This window comes from Ictalurus punctatus, chromosome 15, assembly GCF_001660625.3.
Source record: "Ictalurus punctatus breed USDA103 chromosome 15, Coco_2.0, whole genome shotgun sequence".
Lineage (NCBI taxonomy): Eukaryota > Metazoa > Chordata > Actinopteri > Siluriformes > Ictaluridae > Ictalurus > Ictalurus punctatus.
This window is the reverse complement of record NC_030430.2, coordinates 9,436,666-9,455,220: the sequence shown is the minus strand read 5'-3', so window position 1 is coordinate 9,455,220 and position 18,555 is coordinate 9,436,666. Positions and strand designations below refer to the sequence as shown.

Here is an 18,555-nt window from a genome sequence, read left to right as displayed (position 1 = left end):
GGAAACCCCCATAGATGCTTTTCTTTCAGTAGAGGCCATGCATGGGGTTTATTCATGTAAAAAAAAATAAGGTTGCTGGTGCTGCCATCCTTATGGAGGTCTGCAAATAGAGTCTCTGGATTTTCTGTCAGTCTCTTGTTTTTGACTTTCAGACTGCATGGAGAACTCTGTGTGTGTGTGTGCTTTTACATGCTCACATATTCCCTCTCTCCAGTATGCTAAAAACGTGAGCGGTTGCAAGGCTCACGACCTAATTATACAACATTTAAACTAATTATTAAAACTACATATATTCATTAATATTTAACAGTAATGGAGGAACCGCACCGAATGTAGTGAAGTGAAAGTACATTTCTGTGATTAAAAATGAACTTAAGTAAGAGTATGAGAATTGGCAGTTAACTATTAAAAGGTTGTTTTTTATTTATTTATTTATTTATTTATTTTATAAAGTTACTGAAGTGTATGTAGTATGTTACTATACACCTCTGAGTATCTGTGATCATCAGGATGTGTAAATCACCTTGTGAATATGCTCTTTCTACAACAACACATTTGATAAATGTTGCCACATGTTTAAATTAATACATAAAATGTTTGAATATTTGGTTTAATTTTGATAGATTCACACAGTATAGTACAATATAACTCAATTCAATCAAGTGGAACCTATGAGTTTTTTTCAGTGTATGGACATCTGTGTTCACTTTAAACCAGTTTTTAAATAACTTTTAATCTAAGAAAAGAACAAACGTTGGCTATAAAGGAGAAGATGGAATTCATTCAGGGTTACCTTGAGGAACTTTCTACAGTGAAACTTGTTACAGCTTATAATGTGCCTGCGTCATCCTTCTTTTTATTCCTGCAATTGCTCTCAGCCCTCAGAGCATATGGAGTCCCATGGGGAACAGCTCTCAAAGTGCACCCAGTCTACAGCTGGCTCTTTAATCCCTCACAACGAATAGTGTCAGCTGTCTATCCTTATCTTCTTGAAATTAAACAAATGCAACTACCACTGTGCACAATCTGGCAAAAGGAGCTATATGTAGGTCAAATTTCGGAGACAGTATGGAGTAATATTTTCTGTGCATCAAAAAATCCGAACCACCAATAATTAATTTTACATTCTGCCATATGTTATACTGGACACCAAAGAAGCGTTTCCACATTAAACTTTCTCCAACTCCCCACTGTAGTTTTTGTCCTTACCAACTAGTGGGGAATATTTATACATATGGTGTGGGAATGTGAGAAGGTTTGTGATTTCTGGGAGAGGATTTCATCTACATTGTCTGATATGATAGGAAAACAAATCCCAATTCAACCAGCTGCTCTACTTATTAATGACGATTCAAATTTAGGTGTAACAGAGGGACAAAGGAAGATTTGGCTAGCAGATCTAAGATCTGCCAAAAAGATAATTGCGGAAAGATGGCTTCCTCCTCATATTCTGTGCAACACTGGTTACTTCAGTTTCATGACATAATAATGCTGGAACTTTCAACAGCCAGAATAATGGAAAGAACTGACAGAAAGGCTTCAAGATGGTAGAAATTAGATATAATTTGGACTTTTAGACCTCTGTTCTGTGTACTTACTTTACTTACACTGTGGCTTACATACTGCAATCTACATAGCTGTTTTTACAATTATTTTAAATGGCATACTTTCACGTAACCTTTCCAGCTTCTTATTTTATTCATTTATATACGCATTTATTTTTCTTTTAAAGATTTACGCTATGTGAGAAAAGAAAGAATTTGTTTTAATTGTAAGGGTCAGTGGCTTGGACTAGGGGGACCGCCGGGGTTGGTGGGGGGGAGTGGAGGGTTAGTTTTTATATGTTTCATGTGAAGAATCTGGGCAATCTGTAATTGACCTCCTTCATATAAAACCGATAAAAAACAATTGGTCACAAAAAAATCCGCTGTCCTATAAATCACCCTTTGTGTCATGTGCGCCACACCCGGCACATGCTCGAATGCTAGACTCCTTGCAACGGCAATCATATTGCGAGCGCTGTCTTTTCCTATAGTTGTGACCTTACCCGTTATCTCCCACTCATTTGCAACTTTGAGAAACTGGCTAGCGAATGCTTCGGCAAAATGCCTTTCTTCTGTTTTTAACACGCATAGAGTGAATGAGTGCAGCTTTGTTGACAAACTTGCCCTGGCTGCATTCCGCCAGTGTCGATTGTTGACCCTGCTTCAGCACTAGCATCTTTGCTAACATAAAAAAAAGTGTTTCGCCTGAAGATGGTACTTCAGACTTGTCGTGCTTTGGTGGAAGGACAGTTAATCACTGCAATAAGTGCACACAACTTCGGTTTTTATCAAAACTTCCATCTGAAAGCTTTTTATAATGTAGCTTGCTGTTCAACAGAGTAGACAGCGTCTGCGGGAAGAAGTTAGGGTCAAACTTGATCAAATGATTAATTTGCGAAAAAAAATGTGTTAAAAGTTTTAGATTAATTGCATGCGTTAAAGCGTTAATATAAATATATATAAACATAAACAAGCCATGATTTGATAACAAGCGATCAAATAATTTTAGCCTATCAATACACCTACTGAGTTCAGTTGAGAAACTGAAGGTTTAGCACCATCTCTAATCCTGACAGTCTGATCTGTCCTGTTAAAGTACTCTGGCTTGAAGTGCTCACTGCATAGCATGGAAGACTCACTAGCGAAAAATCGTTCCCTTCTTGAAGCTACTTCCCACTACCTCCTTAAATGCTTCTCTTTGGGAAACCTTCAAAGTGTGAGAAAAGTTAGCTAGCCAGCTCACTAGTCACATTCACAATATGTATGTCAGTCTCTCAGCCGAAACGAGTTGCTCGTCACAAAAGTCAGTTTGAAGAAAAACGGAAATATAAATCTCAATTGTAGAAAATAAGAACATAAGCTGACTCTGGTGGCCAACTAGTTATACAACCAGAAACAACTGTTCAATCTTACCTGTGAAAGGTAATCCCCCGAGATCTGGTTTGGATTGTGCCCCAAGCTGCACACGAGACAGACATCTTTTTTCCAGTACAGCTGCCTGAGAATTGTGGCAAGTTGCCCAGTCCAATATGGCAGCTGTCACACACCGTGACGGAGCAGAGATAAGGCGGATGCAAGCGCAGGGTGAACAGTGTTTATTTTGACGACAGACAGGCAGACAAATCCAAAACGTGATCCAAGACGTAATCCATAAACATGCAAGAGGTCAGGCGATTGGCAAACAGGCATACACTGGGCAAGGCAGGAATCTAGGTCGTTACACAAAACAAGACACGAACTAAGACGATTAACTAGAAGCGGATATCCAGCACGAACTGACTACGACTACGACTATGACTATGACACGAATTACACTAACGCTAAACATTCACTTCGTATTATTTACTTACTTACTAACTTAATCTTCCGCGTTGTGTGCTGGGAAGCGCGCGGTATATATGCGGACATGATTACCCTCGCAACTGCTAACAGCTGAGGGTAATCCGGACACACGTGACTTCCCAGCCAATGACGGAACAGGGAGGAGACATGACAAACATAAACAAACCCCACGTGTCCCGATGTCCCTACGGCCAACAGCGGAAAAGCAGGTGCTCGCGCATTCGCGCTTCGAGCACGCTGCTTCAAGGGGGAATCGTGACAGAACCCCCCCCCTAAAGGCACTCCTCCCGGAGTGCCATGAGTCATCCATCTTCATTGGCGGCCCCGGCCCCCTGGGCTGAATGTCCCGAGCAGAGCCAGGAAACGGCACGGTGTTCTTGGCGGCGTAGGGAAGCAGAGCGATGACCTCGGCTGAACAGGGAAGCAGAGCGACGACCTCAGCTGAACAGGGAAGCTGAGCGACGACCTCAGCTGGACAGGGAGGCTGAGCGACGACCTCAGCTGGACAGGGAGGCTGAGCGATGTCCTCGGTGGAGCAGGGAAACAGAGCACTGTACTCGGCGGAGCATGAAGGCAGAGCGACGTCCACAGGCGGGCTGAGCGAAGTCCTCGGCGGAGCATGGAGGCAGAGCGACGTCCACAGCCGGGCAGGCGGGCTGAGGAAAATCCTCGGCGGAGCATGAAAGCTGAGCGACGACCTCAGCTGGACAGGGAGGCTGAGCGACGACCTCAGCTGGACAGGGAGGCTGAGCGACGACCTCAGCTGGACAGGGAGGCTGAGCGACGACCTCAGCTGGACAGAGAAACAGAGCACTGTACTCAGCAGAGCAGGGAGGCAGGGCGACGTCCTCGTCGGAGCCTGAAAGCGGAGCGACGTCCCCAGCTGAACGGGTAGGCAGAGCGAAGTCCCCTGTAAGGCCCGGGAGAGGAGCGTGGGTCTCCGTACGGCCAGGGAGAGGAACGTGGGTCTCCTCGTCGCAGAAGGGGAGAACGCCGTTCACCATGGAGCAGGAAGGCTGAGGTTCTGAGGTCACCAGGTGAACCTTGGGCACCGGCGGAGCTTGGGTGGCCGTGTCAGCAGACTGGGGCGTGAGGAGAACTTGGCTGTGCATGTCCGCAGCCTGTGGCGTGAGCAGAGCTTGGCTGGGCGTGTCAGCAGCCTGTGGCGTGAGCAGAGCTTGGCTGGGCGTGTCAGCAGCCTGTGGCGTGAGCAGAGCTTGGCTGGGCGTGTCAGCAGGCTTAAACGGGAGCTCAGGGACTGGAGGCTTGACCTGGCGCTCAGGGACTGGAGGCTTGACCTGGCGCTCAGGGACTGGAGGCTTGACCTGGCGCTCAGGGACTGGAGGCTTGACCTGGCGCTCAGGGACGTGAGACTTGACCTGGCGCTCAGGGACGTGAGACTTGACCTGGCGCTCAGGGACGTGAGACTTGACCTGGCACTGAGGGACGTGAGACTTGACCTGGCGCTCAGGGACGTGAGACTTGACCTGGAGCTCAGGGACGTGAGACTTGACCTGGAGCTCAGGGACGTGAGACTTGACCTGGAGCTTAGGGACTTCAGACTTGACTTGGCGCTTAGGGACTTCAGACTTGACTTGGACCTTAGGGACTTCAGACTTGACTGGGACTTGGACATCAGGGACATGAGACTTGACTGGGACTTGGACTTTCCTGACTGGAGGCTTGGCTTGGATCTCAGGGTTGAGCTCTGTATGACGTTGCCTGTAGTAGTGGGTAAACGGCAGGGCAGGTTCGCCTTCCAGACTTACACCCCTGAGAAGTTGTTCTAGCTCCTCCTTCGCCTCCGGACTCCCGAATCGCAACATGAAATCCCCCACAAACTGTTCTACACCGTCCAGGTTCCTACAGTATTTCTCCAGTTTAAGCTGAACCCATTGACAGGCCGGTCCAAAGAACCGGGACCACATAAATCGGAGCCATTGCTTCTCCTCTGGCTTAGGGTCTAACAGACTGGCGAAGTAGTATTGACAGTCTACCAGGAAATACTCTGGGGCACCGAAAAATCCGTCAAATGGGTCCGGAAGCTCCATAAACGTCCATTGTAGGAAGTGGACGGAGTCCATAGCGGGGACGGTTGGCGTCGACTTCCGGGTTCCGCGTCTCCTCCGTTCTCCTGCTGCATCCATGTTTCGGCGGAAGATTCTGTCACACACCGTGACGGAGCAGAGATAAGGCGGATGCAAGCGCAGGGTGAACAGTGTTTATTTTGACGACAGACAGGCAGACAAATCCAAAACGTGATCCAAGGCGTAATCCATAAACATGCAAGAGGTCAGGCGATTGGCAAACAGGCATACACTGGGCAAGGCAGGAATCTAGGTCGTTACACAAAACAAGACACGAACTAAGACGATTAACTAGAAGCGGATATCCAGCACGAACTGACTGACTATGACTACGACTACGACTATGACTATGACTATGACACGAATTACACTAACGCTAAACATTCACTTCGTATTATTTACTTACTTACTAACTTAATCTTCCGCGTTGTGTGCTGGGAAGCGCGCGGTATATATGCGGACATGATTACCCTCGCAACTGCTAACAGCTGAGGGTAATCCGGACACACGTGACTTCCCAGCCAATGACGGAACAGGGAGGAGACATGACAAACATAAACAAACCCCAAGTGTCCCGATGTCCCTACGGCCAACAGCGGAAAAGCAGGTGCTCGCGCATTCGCGCTTCGAGCACGCTGCTTCAAGGGGGAATCGTGACAGCAGCGAAGTAGATGTACGATCCAGCCGCAATGCGGCCTCTATCATTCAGTATGTTTACATGGACAACAATAATCCGATATTAACTTGATTAAAACAATACTCTGATTAAGAAACTACCATGTAAACAGTGATTTTTGATTACCTTAATCTGGCTAAAGTCATACGCGAAGTAAACACAAATCGAATTAAGACGTGGAGTATTCCTATTTTAGTCACATTATCGAGGTGCATTATAGACACATATACACCTTAATCACACTATTAACGCCGTGTGGGAGTTTTCGCCGCATTTTGCGACAAGACACGATCACACACGGCAGTGCTCAACCATTTGACGGCAACCAAGAGAGCACGGCTGTGTCCGAAACCGCATACTTACTACTATATAGTAGGCGAAATACACATATTTCTATATACTATATAGTAGGTAAGTATGCGGTTTCAGACGCAGCCCGTGGCTTCAAGCAGTTGTCTCTTTGCATGTATAGCATGACAAGTAATTAACTGCACTTGAAGCTTTCGTAAAATGAAAAATGAAACACCCAAAACTGTATACGGTACCATAACGAAGACGAACTGTATGTTGATAGGTGAAATTCTCGAGGGAACGTCGGACGGTGTGGCGTGGGGACGTAATGACATGTGACGTTAATCGAACTATGTTCTATAACGTGTAAAACAGGAACATGATGTATACACCTTAATCACAATATTGTCTTATTCAATAAGATAATAAGGTCAATAATTAGATTTACTTAAACATAGTCACTGTCTATAATCACTGAGTTTCCCAAAAAAAAGTAGGTAATTTGTTCTGGAATATGTACAGAGGTTGTGTGAGGAAAACATAGATTTGGCAGATTGGGACAGGATTAAAATTGCGAAGTATGTCTGTGAAACATGAATTTCTCTAATGTCCCCCTGGAAAACTAGTGCTGTCTGTATAGTGCTTAAGTCTGGGTTGATGTCTGTGTTAAAGTCATATCTGATCATAATTTGGGAGTCTGGGAAGACTGCCAGATGTGTGAAGAAGTTACGGAAATTGGTGATCAGTGTTTGCTCCATATTTATTTATTTAATTATTTATTTATTTGTTAGTTAGTTAGTTAGTTAGTTAGTTATTGGATTGTTGCTAATAGAGATGTTTATTATAATATTATAATGTATCTGTTTTCAGGATCTCTGATAGTAATGTTCTGTGTGAATGTTATTCTTTTATTTATTAAGATGGCTACACCTCTTTGAGTTGTAGTGGGCAGAGAAAGTGTGGGTAAATTGCAGGGTGTAGTTTGTGACGGTCTGATTCTGAGTAATGTGTTTCTTGTAGTAAGGATGTGTCTGCGTTTAGTGTAGTAATATGCTGTAGTACTTTTGTTTTTTTGGTCTTTGAGAGCCAATACCATGTATTTGCCAAGTTAGAAAATTTGATTGATGTCATATGATTGGAAGATTTCTTGTTGGGTTTATCAGTAGTTTTGCATTGTTGTGTGTGTGTGTGACTAAGAGGAGGAGAGAAAGGGAGAGTGTATTCCCTTTCAAAGGGAACTCCACGTTGCGTTAGCTCAACGCTTTGGGAAGCGCCCTCGCGCGTGACTTGTATCTGAAGCTTGTGTAACATCATGCCTATTTATAGGCCTGCCTGATCAAGTTCAATTAAGCGCTTCACGTGATATTAAAACAGCACCTGTGAACCGCGCCGTTAGACTTATTATCTTCAGCGAGACTGCATGTCAGTCGTTTGTGTAATGCTCACAAAAAGACCCTTTATTTTCTCTGTATCTTTTCAAAAAAAGAAAAAGAAGCAGCTAGCCGGTTCAGGTCCTGGGGATCTCGTATGGATCTGGAAGAGGAGCCTTAGATGAGCGCTGTTCTATCTATATCTCTTTCTCTGTCTTCCGGGTCCGGCTCTCTGCCAGATTTTGGAGCTCATGTTGCGACTCCTCCTTCCGCTATGGAAAGCCAAACATTTTATATATATATATGTATTTATGTGTGTGTGTGTGTGTATATGTATATATATATATATATATATATATATATATATATATATATATATATATATATATATATATATAAATAATTTCCTCTCTAGAGGGGTGTGTTAAAATCTGAGACCTGCTTGAAGTGATTACTAAGGCTGGATGAGCTTTTTTTCTCCCCAGTGAAAATATATCTCCCTCACACTGCAGAAAACTCTCCTTTTTTTCCAGAAGTGATTGACAAAATATCACACTCTGGAAAAAACCTGACATAATCCATATTTATAACACCCCAATGTCTGATTGTTCGGCCATCGTGGGGAATGAACAGCACGGCTATTTAGCTATGCTGAAGGTGGAGGAGGTGTTTGCAAGCTACCTCTCACCATAGACAGCAGGTAAATTACGGGTTCTGGCTTTGCCATTCAAGCCATGTAAGGTCACTGCGGCGTTGGTGGGCAAGGCCTATGCGTTAGTGGATCTTGCTTGTGGGTCACTGCATGCAATGGCAGTGTTGCAGGCCTACCAGACAGACCTGCTGAGTGAGCTCATCATACGGCGGCATTCAGCCAGTTCCTTCCCTATTGTATCGAGTTCACCAGTGCTAGTGCGAGGGAGGCACAGAAGGCAAGTGTGGCGACCCGCCTTCCCCAGCAGACAGCCAAGGGAACCGGGCGGCCACAGTCACAGTCTGCTTCTAGGCCTGATCTGAGAATGGTCATAAAGGCCAAGCAGACAAAGGAGGAGCGGTCCTAAGGGGCCGTAGAGGGATGTATCAGGGGACATGAGGTTGTTAGGGCAGTTAGCCCCCAGTACTATTGTAGGGCCTCCCCTAGCCAAGGCTGTCCCAAGTTTTCAGTGTTCTCTGGTCAGCAAGCTGTCTCGGCAACGAACATCTGATGCTTTAGCTCCAATGGAATGTGGAAAAGTTAGCATCACTAAAAGGCCATCTGGCAGTGTGGAAACTACTGCCAAATGTTTCTCCATGGGTTCTGTCTACCATAGGAAAGGGTTACCGGGTACAGTTTAGAGCTCGACCCCCCCGGTTCAGAGGTGTGCTCACCACAGTAGTCAGCACAGTCCAGAGCCCAACGTTAGCGCAGGAAGTATAAAACCAGTAAGCCTTGTATTGTGGACATAGTCATAATAAATGCATAGCACTATTGATGGTCCATACTTTGAAATTGTTTAAGTCGGAGAAGTGTTTGATCTCACATCCCTACATAATTTCTCATTCTTTTGTATATATCAGATCCTGTCTTTCATCTGAAGGTGGAGGATGACAGACCCTTGCTGGAGGCAGTGAAGCAGCCATGGGTAGAGCAGAAGTGTGCCATGCAGATTGACATTAGCATCCTGCAGATGGTGGAGGATCTGGAGCACAGGATGGTGGGAGCGGATCTGCAGCTTAAGGTGAGGCATAAAAGGGTGTTATTAAAAAGGCAGAGAAAACCTATTGAATATTAATTTGTGCTTTAATTCTTGTTGCTGGTAGACAGCAATTTCCCTCCAGGGCCAATAGTGTCAGATTTAAAAGTTTCTTAAATGTGGCCTTTTGAACCGTAGTTCAACCCCATTTGATTGGCATCCTTGATATCAACATGCACTTAGTACACTAAGGTGCTGATACTGAGTAGCATTAGGAGCTGTGTGCTCATAGCCTGACAAGAAGACTCTTAGGATAGTCATTGCATTGTAATATAAACACTTTATATTCAAAGATGGCTCCCCTGATTGGATCAAGCGACACTGACAGTGCAACCGAATCATCATCTGCAGGATTTCAGGTATGGAGAAAAGTATAGCAATGTTAGGTTTTAAACATTATGACAAATATGTTTAAAAATTATGAAGTGATGCCAGAGAAACACTAAAATATTAATCGGTAGATGCCCAGCATAAACTAATCAATGTTGCATGTTGATTGAACCCCTCTCCTATTGCCCCAGTTCTAACCTCCCACAGTTCTAAAGAGCTTAGACAGGAGGAACATATCAATATTTTAATTATATGGACTTCTATATGTGTAAGAATATATTGTCAGTCATTAATAATAATTTTTTGTAAGTAGTTTGAACTTTGAGTGGTAGCTTATACTCGTTAGTATTCTTCATAGACTGGTTTACCCTTAGCTTTATCTGTTCTTCTTTGTTGTTCCTATTTTCTCTATCTTCCTGTTTTATCTATCCTTTTTTCCTTGTTCAGGTTTTCACTCCTCCAGAGCCTGACTCTACCAGGGAAGACCTGCAATATTACGAACATGAGGTGGACCCCAGGGAAGACTGGATGGTGAGGAGCAAAAAAGAGTGGTGGGACCTCTTGCGTGTACCCACAAACCCCCTGGATCTGGCTGTGATCCGCCTCACTAACCTGGAGAGGAATATTGAGCGACGCTATCTCAAGGCACCACTGTGGAATCTTGCTGAGGTGATGCGCTTAGTTCCTCTCACATCTCCACCTGGAGGAGAGGACATTGCCATGGACACGATCAGGTAAAATATGATTTAAAAAAAAGGGAAATAATAAAGGAAAAATGGAAGAAAAAATTAGCATCTTACATGTTTTTGCTAAAGTTGCTCAGTCCCCTTTTTTTTGTTTACCCATAATCCTAATTAACTAGCCTAAAAAGTGGTAGTTAATGTAGTGTAATAATGTATTGTGAGTAGGGCTGCAGCAAACAACCATTTTAGTAAATAATTGGCTAATTGAATGATTATTCCATGTTCCATTAACAGTTTCATATTTATTTAATTTTTATTTTAACACCTATTTAAATTACAATTAAGGAAATTAACTTATTAATAATAACAGAATGACAAAGATTATGACAAAAGAACTTTTGAACTGTAGCCTACACATAGACATGTTACCTTGCAGGTGGACTAAACTATGAAGTTTCTATTCTAGTGTTTCACATATTTTACTACTTTTTTTAACTACCAGTCCCATCATTACATTTATGTTAATTTTTTTTTAACAAAAGATCAAAAGTTTAAACAAAAGTACTCTGCTCTCTTGGATATCAAACAATTGCAAATAAAACACAGGTTTATCAAAAAATATATATTTGTTAAATATAGGTGTGAAACAATTATTGGCACCGCTATGAATTCATATGAGAAAAATATATTTGAAGTATATTCACCTTGATTTATTTATTTTTTTAGTATACCTGGGTGACTAGGAACAAGAAATTGTTCAATCATGACTTTTTTATTTATGAAGCATATAAATCAGTAACAATGTTCAAGTTCAAATTCAGTGCTTCAAGGCAAATACAGTTCAATGCAAATTCAAGTTCAATGCTTACTATAACTTGTAATGAATAGTTTGATTGAGTAGATATTTTGGTGTGTGTATGTGTATATTGTATGCATGTATGTGCATGTTGTGTTGGTATGTGAGCATGCACGAACAAAGGGTGTGCTCGTGCTTGGTTTGAGAACAAAGGGTGCGCCTTCCAGTGCCTGCTCAACCACACAGAAGAGTAAACCAAATAGTAAGAAATTTATTAAATGAATGTTCCCATGCAGTGTAGGCACCAGGAACAGACCTTTAAAAAAACTGGGATGGATTTATAGGGGCATCTAGCTCCAGCTAATTGGAGCTAGAACCGGGAGGCTGAGGCTCTGAGGTCACCAGGTGAACCTTGGGCATGGGAGGATCTTGGGTGGTCGTGTCGGTAGACTCGGTCGTGAGCAGAACTTGGCTGTGCGTGTCAGCAGACTTGGGTGTGAGCAGAACTTGGCTGTGCATGTCAGCAGATTCGGGCATGAGCAGAACTTGGCTGTGCGTGTCAGCAGACTCGGGCGTGAGCAGAACTTGGCTGTGCGTGTCAGCAGACTCGGGCGTGAGCAGAACTTGGCTGTCAGTGTCAGCGGACTCGGGTGTGAGTAGGGCTTGGTCGGCCGTGTCGGCTGACTCGGACGTGAGCAGGGCTTGGTCGGCCGTGTCGGCTGACTCGGACGTGAGCAGGGCTTGGTTGGCCGTGTCGGCTGACTCGGACGTGAGCAGGGCTTGGTCGGCCGTGTCGGCTGACTCGGACGTGAGCAGGGCTTGGTCGGCCGTGTCGGCTGACTCGGACGTGAGCAGGGCTTGGTCGGCCGTGTCGGCTGACTTGGACGTGAGCAGGGCCTGGTCGGTCGTGCCGGCTGACTTGGATGTGAGCAGGGCTTGGTCGGTCGTGTCGGCTGACTTGGACGGGAGCAAGGCTTGGCTGTACATGTCGGTAGACTCGGGCTTGAGCAGAATGTGGTCGGCCGTGTCGGTAGACTCGGGCTTGAGCAGAACTTGGTCGGCTGTATCAGTAGACTCAGGCGTGAGCAGAACTTGGTCGGCCGTATCAGTAGACTCGGGCTTGAGCAGAACTTGGTCGGCCATATCAGTAGACTTGGGCTTCAGCAGAACTTGGTTGGCCGTATCAGTAAACTTGGGTGTGAGCAGAACTTGGTCGGCCGTGTCAGTAGACTTGGACTTGAGCAGGGCTTGGTTGTCCGGGTTAACAGACACTTGGGACAGTAACTGGGCTTTGCAATGGATCTGTGGAGCTGAGACCCCCTCCTGAACCTCAGGCTGGAGCTCTGGGGCTGGGGCCTCCCTGTTGACCTCTGGCTGGAGCTCAGCAGGTGAACCCACCTCGTGGGTCTCAGATTCAGGCTCTGAGGTCACCAGGTTAACCTCCGGCTGGGGCTCTGATGCTGGGGCCTCCCTTTTGACCTCTAGCTGGATCTCTGCACGGGCTCTCCGGTGGAGTTTCTTATGCTCCCTCCAGCTGCTCTTGAAGCATTCATGAGAGCAGTAAAATGCTTCCTGGAGACCCAGTTTTTTGCAGGTAGTGCATTGTAGCTTGGTCTCCCTCCTGCAGCCCTCAGACATGCATGTCGGTGCCACCTCCACCACGTTCGCTGGAACCTGAAGCAGATCGGTGGAGGCTGACCTGTCAATCCCCTCATAATAGAGGTTAAATGGCAGGTCAGGCTGGGGCTGTCCAAATGACTCTCCACCCCAGTAAATCCAGACCATGAAGCTGCCCTGGCTGCGTGAACTCCTCCATAAAGTTCTGCAAATTGAGTGACATCCTGGAGGGCAGAGGACCCAGTGCTCACCAGCTGCTCCGCCCAGTCATGGGCCGGACCGCAAAACCTGGACACCAAGAACCCGATCCACTGTCTCTGAGTAGGCTTGGGAAACGCCAGGTTGCAGAAATATTCCTGGCAGCTGAAGAGGAACTCCAGCGGGTAGCTCCCCAATCCCGCTGTCTCTGGTGGCAGTTTAACGGCGTACCGTTGAGGGAAATATATGGACAAGAAATGCGGCCAGTAATCCGAACGTTTCCCGATAAGGTATTGTCCTGCTACTCCCATTGTAGTGTGATATCTCTCTCGTCCTCGTGCTGCATCCATGGTATGGCGGAATATTCTGTCACGTTTCGTGACATAACGGAGATATGACGGATGCAAATGCAGTTTGAACAGGTTTTATTTAGGAGAGACACAGGCAGGAAAATCCAAAACGTAATCCACAAACATGCAAGAGGTCAGGTGATCGGCAAACAGGCATACACGGGGTAAGGCAGGAATCAAGGTCGTGGTCACGGAAAACAGGATCGAGACACAAAACATGAAACATAAACAATGACTATGAACTGGCAGCAGAGAAACCAGCGTGAACTAAACAAACAAATCTAAACATGAAACTTGAAACGAACTATGACTGGTTATCTATCGTAAGTACTCTTAACTAATCTACAATACTATATCTTATCTAATCTATCCAAACTACTCTATCTAACGCAATATTCCACGTTGTGTGCTGGGAGGCACGCGGTATATATGCGGACATAATCAGCGTTGTAATTGCTGACAGCTGAGGGCAATTCAGACACACATGAAACAATAACCGATGACAGAACGGGGAGGAGACATAACAGAAACATAAACAATTGCACGTGTCAAAATGTCACGATTGTCAACAAGGAAAAAGCAGGTGCTCGCGCACCTGCTCGTGCACGCGCGCTCACTCACATGCGCCACAGCGCGCTGCTTAAAGGGGAACTCCTGACACAAAAAAAGTAATACATAAATACTTATATATAATATAAACTAAAATATATGTATGTGTGCATATATATATATATATATATATATATATATATATATATATATATATATATAAAATAGTATTTATGCATTACTTTTTATGGATGCACAAAAAGCACTGAATTAAACTGCAGTCCTAACTTAATAATAAAAACTTACATCTAAATTTTATGTCTTTTTTTAAATTTTATTTTTTGTCTAAAAAAAATTTGACATATTGTTTTACTTTTGATCATAGTGTTTTAATTAGACATTATAGATCTTATTTGCGCTCCCACTGCGAGTGAGGAGCAAAGCAGCCTCGTTACTAACAGATCACTTCCGTTATATTAAACAACAGAATTTACACTGAAAGCGCGCAAATACAGCATATAATGACAATAAACTTAAATTAAACTAAACCTTTTAAGCAACTTGCACCAGTTTCACCGTGCCCTTGCACACAGTGGAGCATTTTGGATATAAACATAAGTTTGTGCTTGTGCAGCACTGTCGTGCTTCAGTGCTACACAAAGTTCACTTTATAAAGTTTGATCTTGTTCAGGGTGTAAAATGCTTCCCTGCCTTAGATGACTTGGAGGTTGCACACTTTCTTCCTCAGTCACTTCCTCAGACATAGTGACGATTACGCCTCCGTCTGATGATGACTGAGGTCAAGTTTTGAATAAAAGGTAACGCTGACAAACAGTAAACTGAAGAAAGTCTTTGTCGGTGACTCTGAGTGTCTGGTAAAGCTAGCGGCGTCATGTGTCACTGACTAGGAAGCAGTTTATACTTCCGGTTAGTAAAAAACTAATGCGTTCCATTTGAGACGATGTCACCTTTCTAAAATTCATACACTAGACCAATGGTTCTCAACCTTTTGTGAGCTCTGGACCCCTAACATATTTCGAACAATCCACAAGGACCCCCTCACTCCACAACAATTATAGGCCAAATATTTAGCAGTCATTTCTATACATGTTGCTTTATTTTATTAATATTTAACATTAATAATATTAACATTGGACATTCAAAATTCTATCAAAAATTTCAAGATTTTATTTTTTAAATTTTATTGTTGGTGTGACATTTAATTTGACTATCTGAATTATTTTTTGTTTATTTCATCCATCAGTGGGAGACTTGTCTACCATTCAGGGTTTTGCAAATTATCATTTCCTTTGTAAATACATTTAAAATAAATCCATCATTGAACGATTTTCACCTCAGCTAACATGATATTTGTGAATGCACGTGAATAACCAAATTGATTAATTTTAAAACATCTCATTTGAATATGTTTTGATATGTATGATATTATTTAAACATTAAAACTTTCCTACGGACCCCCTGCAGTTACACCACAGACCCCCATTGAGAAACACTGCACTAGAGGGTAGAGTACAATGTGCATGGTGTAAGTGTATAGTACGTCATTTGGGACACAATTGTATTATTTACTCTCCGAAGCATGTTTTCAGAACAGAAATAATGTAATGAGTAAACATACTGCGCGCAGACCAACTAATCGATAATGAGATTCATTCACAACGATTTTCATAATCGATTATTATGAATTTGATCAATTAGTTGTTACAGCTCTACTTACAACTGAGCCCAGCATGAGAGAGGCTGAATGTCCCCTTCCAGTTTTTATCCCAGGAGGGGTTTCAGGTGGAGTCGCCTTCCCCATTCATCCTATAGGATGCAGAAATTGGTGGTGCCTATAGGTAGCTGCTTATATACCTACATGGAGTTAGGAAAAGGCAAAGAGTACTAAATTTGTTGAAAGAATACAAACTGTTCAGTATGATCTTTTCGTTTCCAGGGAGTCTTGGGATGAGCATGATATATTTTTATGATCACACCAGTGGTTCCGAAAACATGCAGATGTATGGTATACAAGTGTTGTTGCCTAAGGACTTATCATTCTTATGGCCGTGAACTTTGAATTTTGTATGTAATTGTATTATATTATGTATTATAACTCATTTTAAAAAAGAAACCAATTCTAACCTTTGTTTTGAGAGTTTCCAAAGTTTTGCTGTAGTTGTCTACAGGTGAAAAACAGCCAGACAACGATCAGCATTATGTGGCTGATGTATTGTTTTGCTATATATTTGTTAATTAAAATCCTTCTGTATTTCATAAGTGTGAAAAGAACAAAGCTTCATTTTAGTAAAACATCATTTTTTCTCATTCATTCATCGTCAATAACCACTTTATCCTGGTCTGGGTCGTGGTATATAGGAGGAACCTATTCAAGAATGCTGAGCGCAAGACAGGAATTCACTTTTTGATGGGATCTTTTTTTTTTGTTTATATTAAATTTAATAGGAGTGCTATCTATTTGGGTTTGTTACTATGTTGTTTGTATTGGTCTGTTTGTAGCCTGGAGAATGAGATCACCCCCAGGTTGAGGACTTGGAGGCAAGCCCTGGACCGCTGCCGAAGTGCATCGCAGCTCTCCTTGTGTCTGCTGCAGCTGGAAAGAGCCATTGCCTGGGAGAAATCCATCATCAAAGTGGTGAGAACATACCACTGGGCACTGAATTGCATTCAGACAGTCTTGCTCATTCCATTTACTTTATAATAAGGATACATTAATACGTAGTCACCCACAACTTTTTTTAAATGCAGTTTTATCTGTATATCCCTTAAAAATATATAGTCACAAAGCAGCAAGGAACCAATAAAAAGGGACTCAAACGGAGCCAATTCTGATTTAGGGCTTGGGGGGGGGCATAGTAACGGGGAATGAAATGAGAACCACGCCTAAAAAAAGCAAAACAAAAATATCGGGGGTCAAGCACTAAGTCCATGCGTAAAAAGATTATTTAGTAAGCATGTAAGCACTTAAATTGAAGAAGGTAATTTCCATGGAAGTATAGCATTTTTATAAACATTTATAATAATCTCTATAGAATTTTGCTGTTCTGTTTTTTTTTATATTTATTAACTCACTGTCACTGTATTACCTGGATATTTTATTTCACTTGACACTTTATTCCACATAACCCTGTATGCATTTGCCTAATGTGTCTTGTTAACAGCATCAAAGGAGAGCCTCTTGAGCTTTTGAAAGTCTCTTAGTGCTGCTAGATCAATGTATCTGTCTACCCTAATAGATGATAAAAATAATCCTAGATTCTTATTTAGTACTGTAGCAAAACTACCTAGGAATAAGACTACCACAGAAACATGCACACCATTAATATGTAGCAGCAATGTCTTCATGAAAATTTTCAATAGCAAAATTTAAAATATCGTGCAAAAAAAAAAAAAGACTTCAAATTTAAAGCCAGACAATTTGATAACTAACCCTGTAGATAATAATATATCAGATCAGCGATTAGAATGTTTTATTAATTTCACAAATTTCCTCATAAAAATCAACTTGTGTACTAGATCCCTTACCTACCTGTCTCTTTAAACAGCAATCAAACCTCTTCTAGAAAATCAGATTTTCCCTTAGCACTGGCTATGTACCCAAATCTTTTAAACTAGTAGTTATCAAACCCCTGATTAAAAATCCTGACCTCTACCCATGTCAGTTTTCCAACTATAGGCCAATATCAGACCTACCCTTTATCTCCAATATCATAGAAAAAGTTGTAGCACAGCAGTTATACTTACATAGGAATAACATTCATGAAGTATATCAGTCAGGATTTGGCCTCATCATAGCACTAAGACAGCTCTGGTTGAAGTGGTAAATGAACTGCTACTGGCCTCTGATTTGTCTCCTTGCATGTTTTGCTTAACCTTAGTGCAGCTTTTGATACCACTGATCATACTATTCTCCTTGCTAGACTAGAAAATGTTGTTTGAGTTAATTGAACGGCCCTCTGGCTCAGGTTTTATTTGACTGATTGTTATGTTTTTAGATGTAAATATGGACTTGCCTACGCACACTAAAGTAAAGTTTGGTGTTCTGCAAGGTTCTGTTTTAGGCCCACTGCTTTTTTCTTTATATATGCAAACTCTGGGTAAAATTATTTGTAAACATGGGATTAATTTCCTCTGTTATGACACGCAGTTGTACGTTTCAACAAAGCCAGATGAAAGACACCAGCTTAATAAAGTTGAGGAATGTGTAAAGGGCTGTGAAAGGAGGAGGGAGGGCTCATGTTGTGAGGATGCATGCCTGGCTCAGAATTGTCTAATCAGTGGGAGAGAGCGATAAAAAAGCGACTGGAAGTGCCAGGGAGAGACGGAGAGACTCAGGTTTGAGTCCTGCTTAGTATCTAACTTTATGTTGTGGTTCAACAGGTTCCCGCCTCCTCCTTGCTCATCTTGGAAGTTTGTTACAAGGACATTAGTTAGACACTGGATGCTTATTAACTTCCTTTTACTTAATTCT

General features: G+C 42.9%; 2 protein-coding genes across 10 annotated transcripts in view; one reads left to right on the top strand and one right to left on the bottom strand.

Annotated features, from left to right (window-relative positions):
- baz2a (bromodomain adjacent to zinc finger domain, 2A) overlaps nt 1-18,555 on the top strand; it is a 103,581-nt gene that overhangs the window by 60,448 nt on the left and 24,578 nt on the right. For 7 of the 8 annotated variants that reach the window (XM_053686471.1, XM_053686468.1, XM_053686469.1 and 4 more), the window contains 4 exons: nt 9,365-9,525; nt 9,834-9,899; nt 10,318-10,604; nt 16,584-16,719. In XM_053686471.1, coding sequence (XP_053542446.1) covers nt 9,365-9,525; nt 9,834-9,899; nt 10,318-10,604; nt 16,584-16,719 — 650 coding nt within the window. The remainder of the gene's footprint in view (nt 1-9,364; nt 9,526-9,833; nt 9,900-10,317; nt 10,605-16,583; nt 16,720-18,555) is intronic. The other variant, XM_053686470.1, reaches the window with a different exon arrangement.
- On the bottom strand, nt 1,860-8,092 carry LOC128635150 (titin-like). 2 transcript variants are annotated; one of them, XM_053686476.1, is made up of 3 exons: nt 5,888-8,092; nt 3,403-5,722; nt 1,860-3,253 (listed from the first exon to the last, which is right to left on the bottom strand). In XM_053686476.1, the coding sequence occupies exon 2, from the start codon at nt 5,531-5,533 to the stop codon at nt 3,884-3,886; it is 1,650 nt and encodes a 549-aa protein (XP_053542451.1). In that variant the 5' UTR covers nt 5,534-5,722; nt 5,888-8,092; the 3' UTR covers nt 1,860-3,253; nt 3,403-3,883. The 2 variants fall into 2 exon arrangements, with proteins under 2 accessions (XP_053542451.1, XP_053542450.1); XM_053686475.1 differs by having other exon boundaries at nt 3,403-8,092.

Bases quoted from the DNA above. Each gene is read 5' to 3' on its own strand.
- LOC128635150 (XM_053686475.1), bottom strand. From the start codon at position 5,533: ATGGATGCAGCAGGAGAACGGAGGAGACGCGGAACCCGGAAGTCGACG.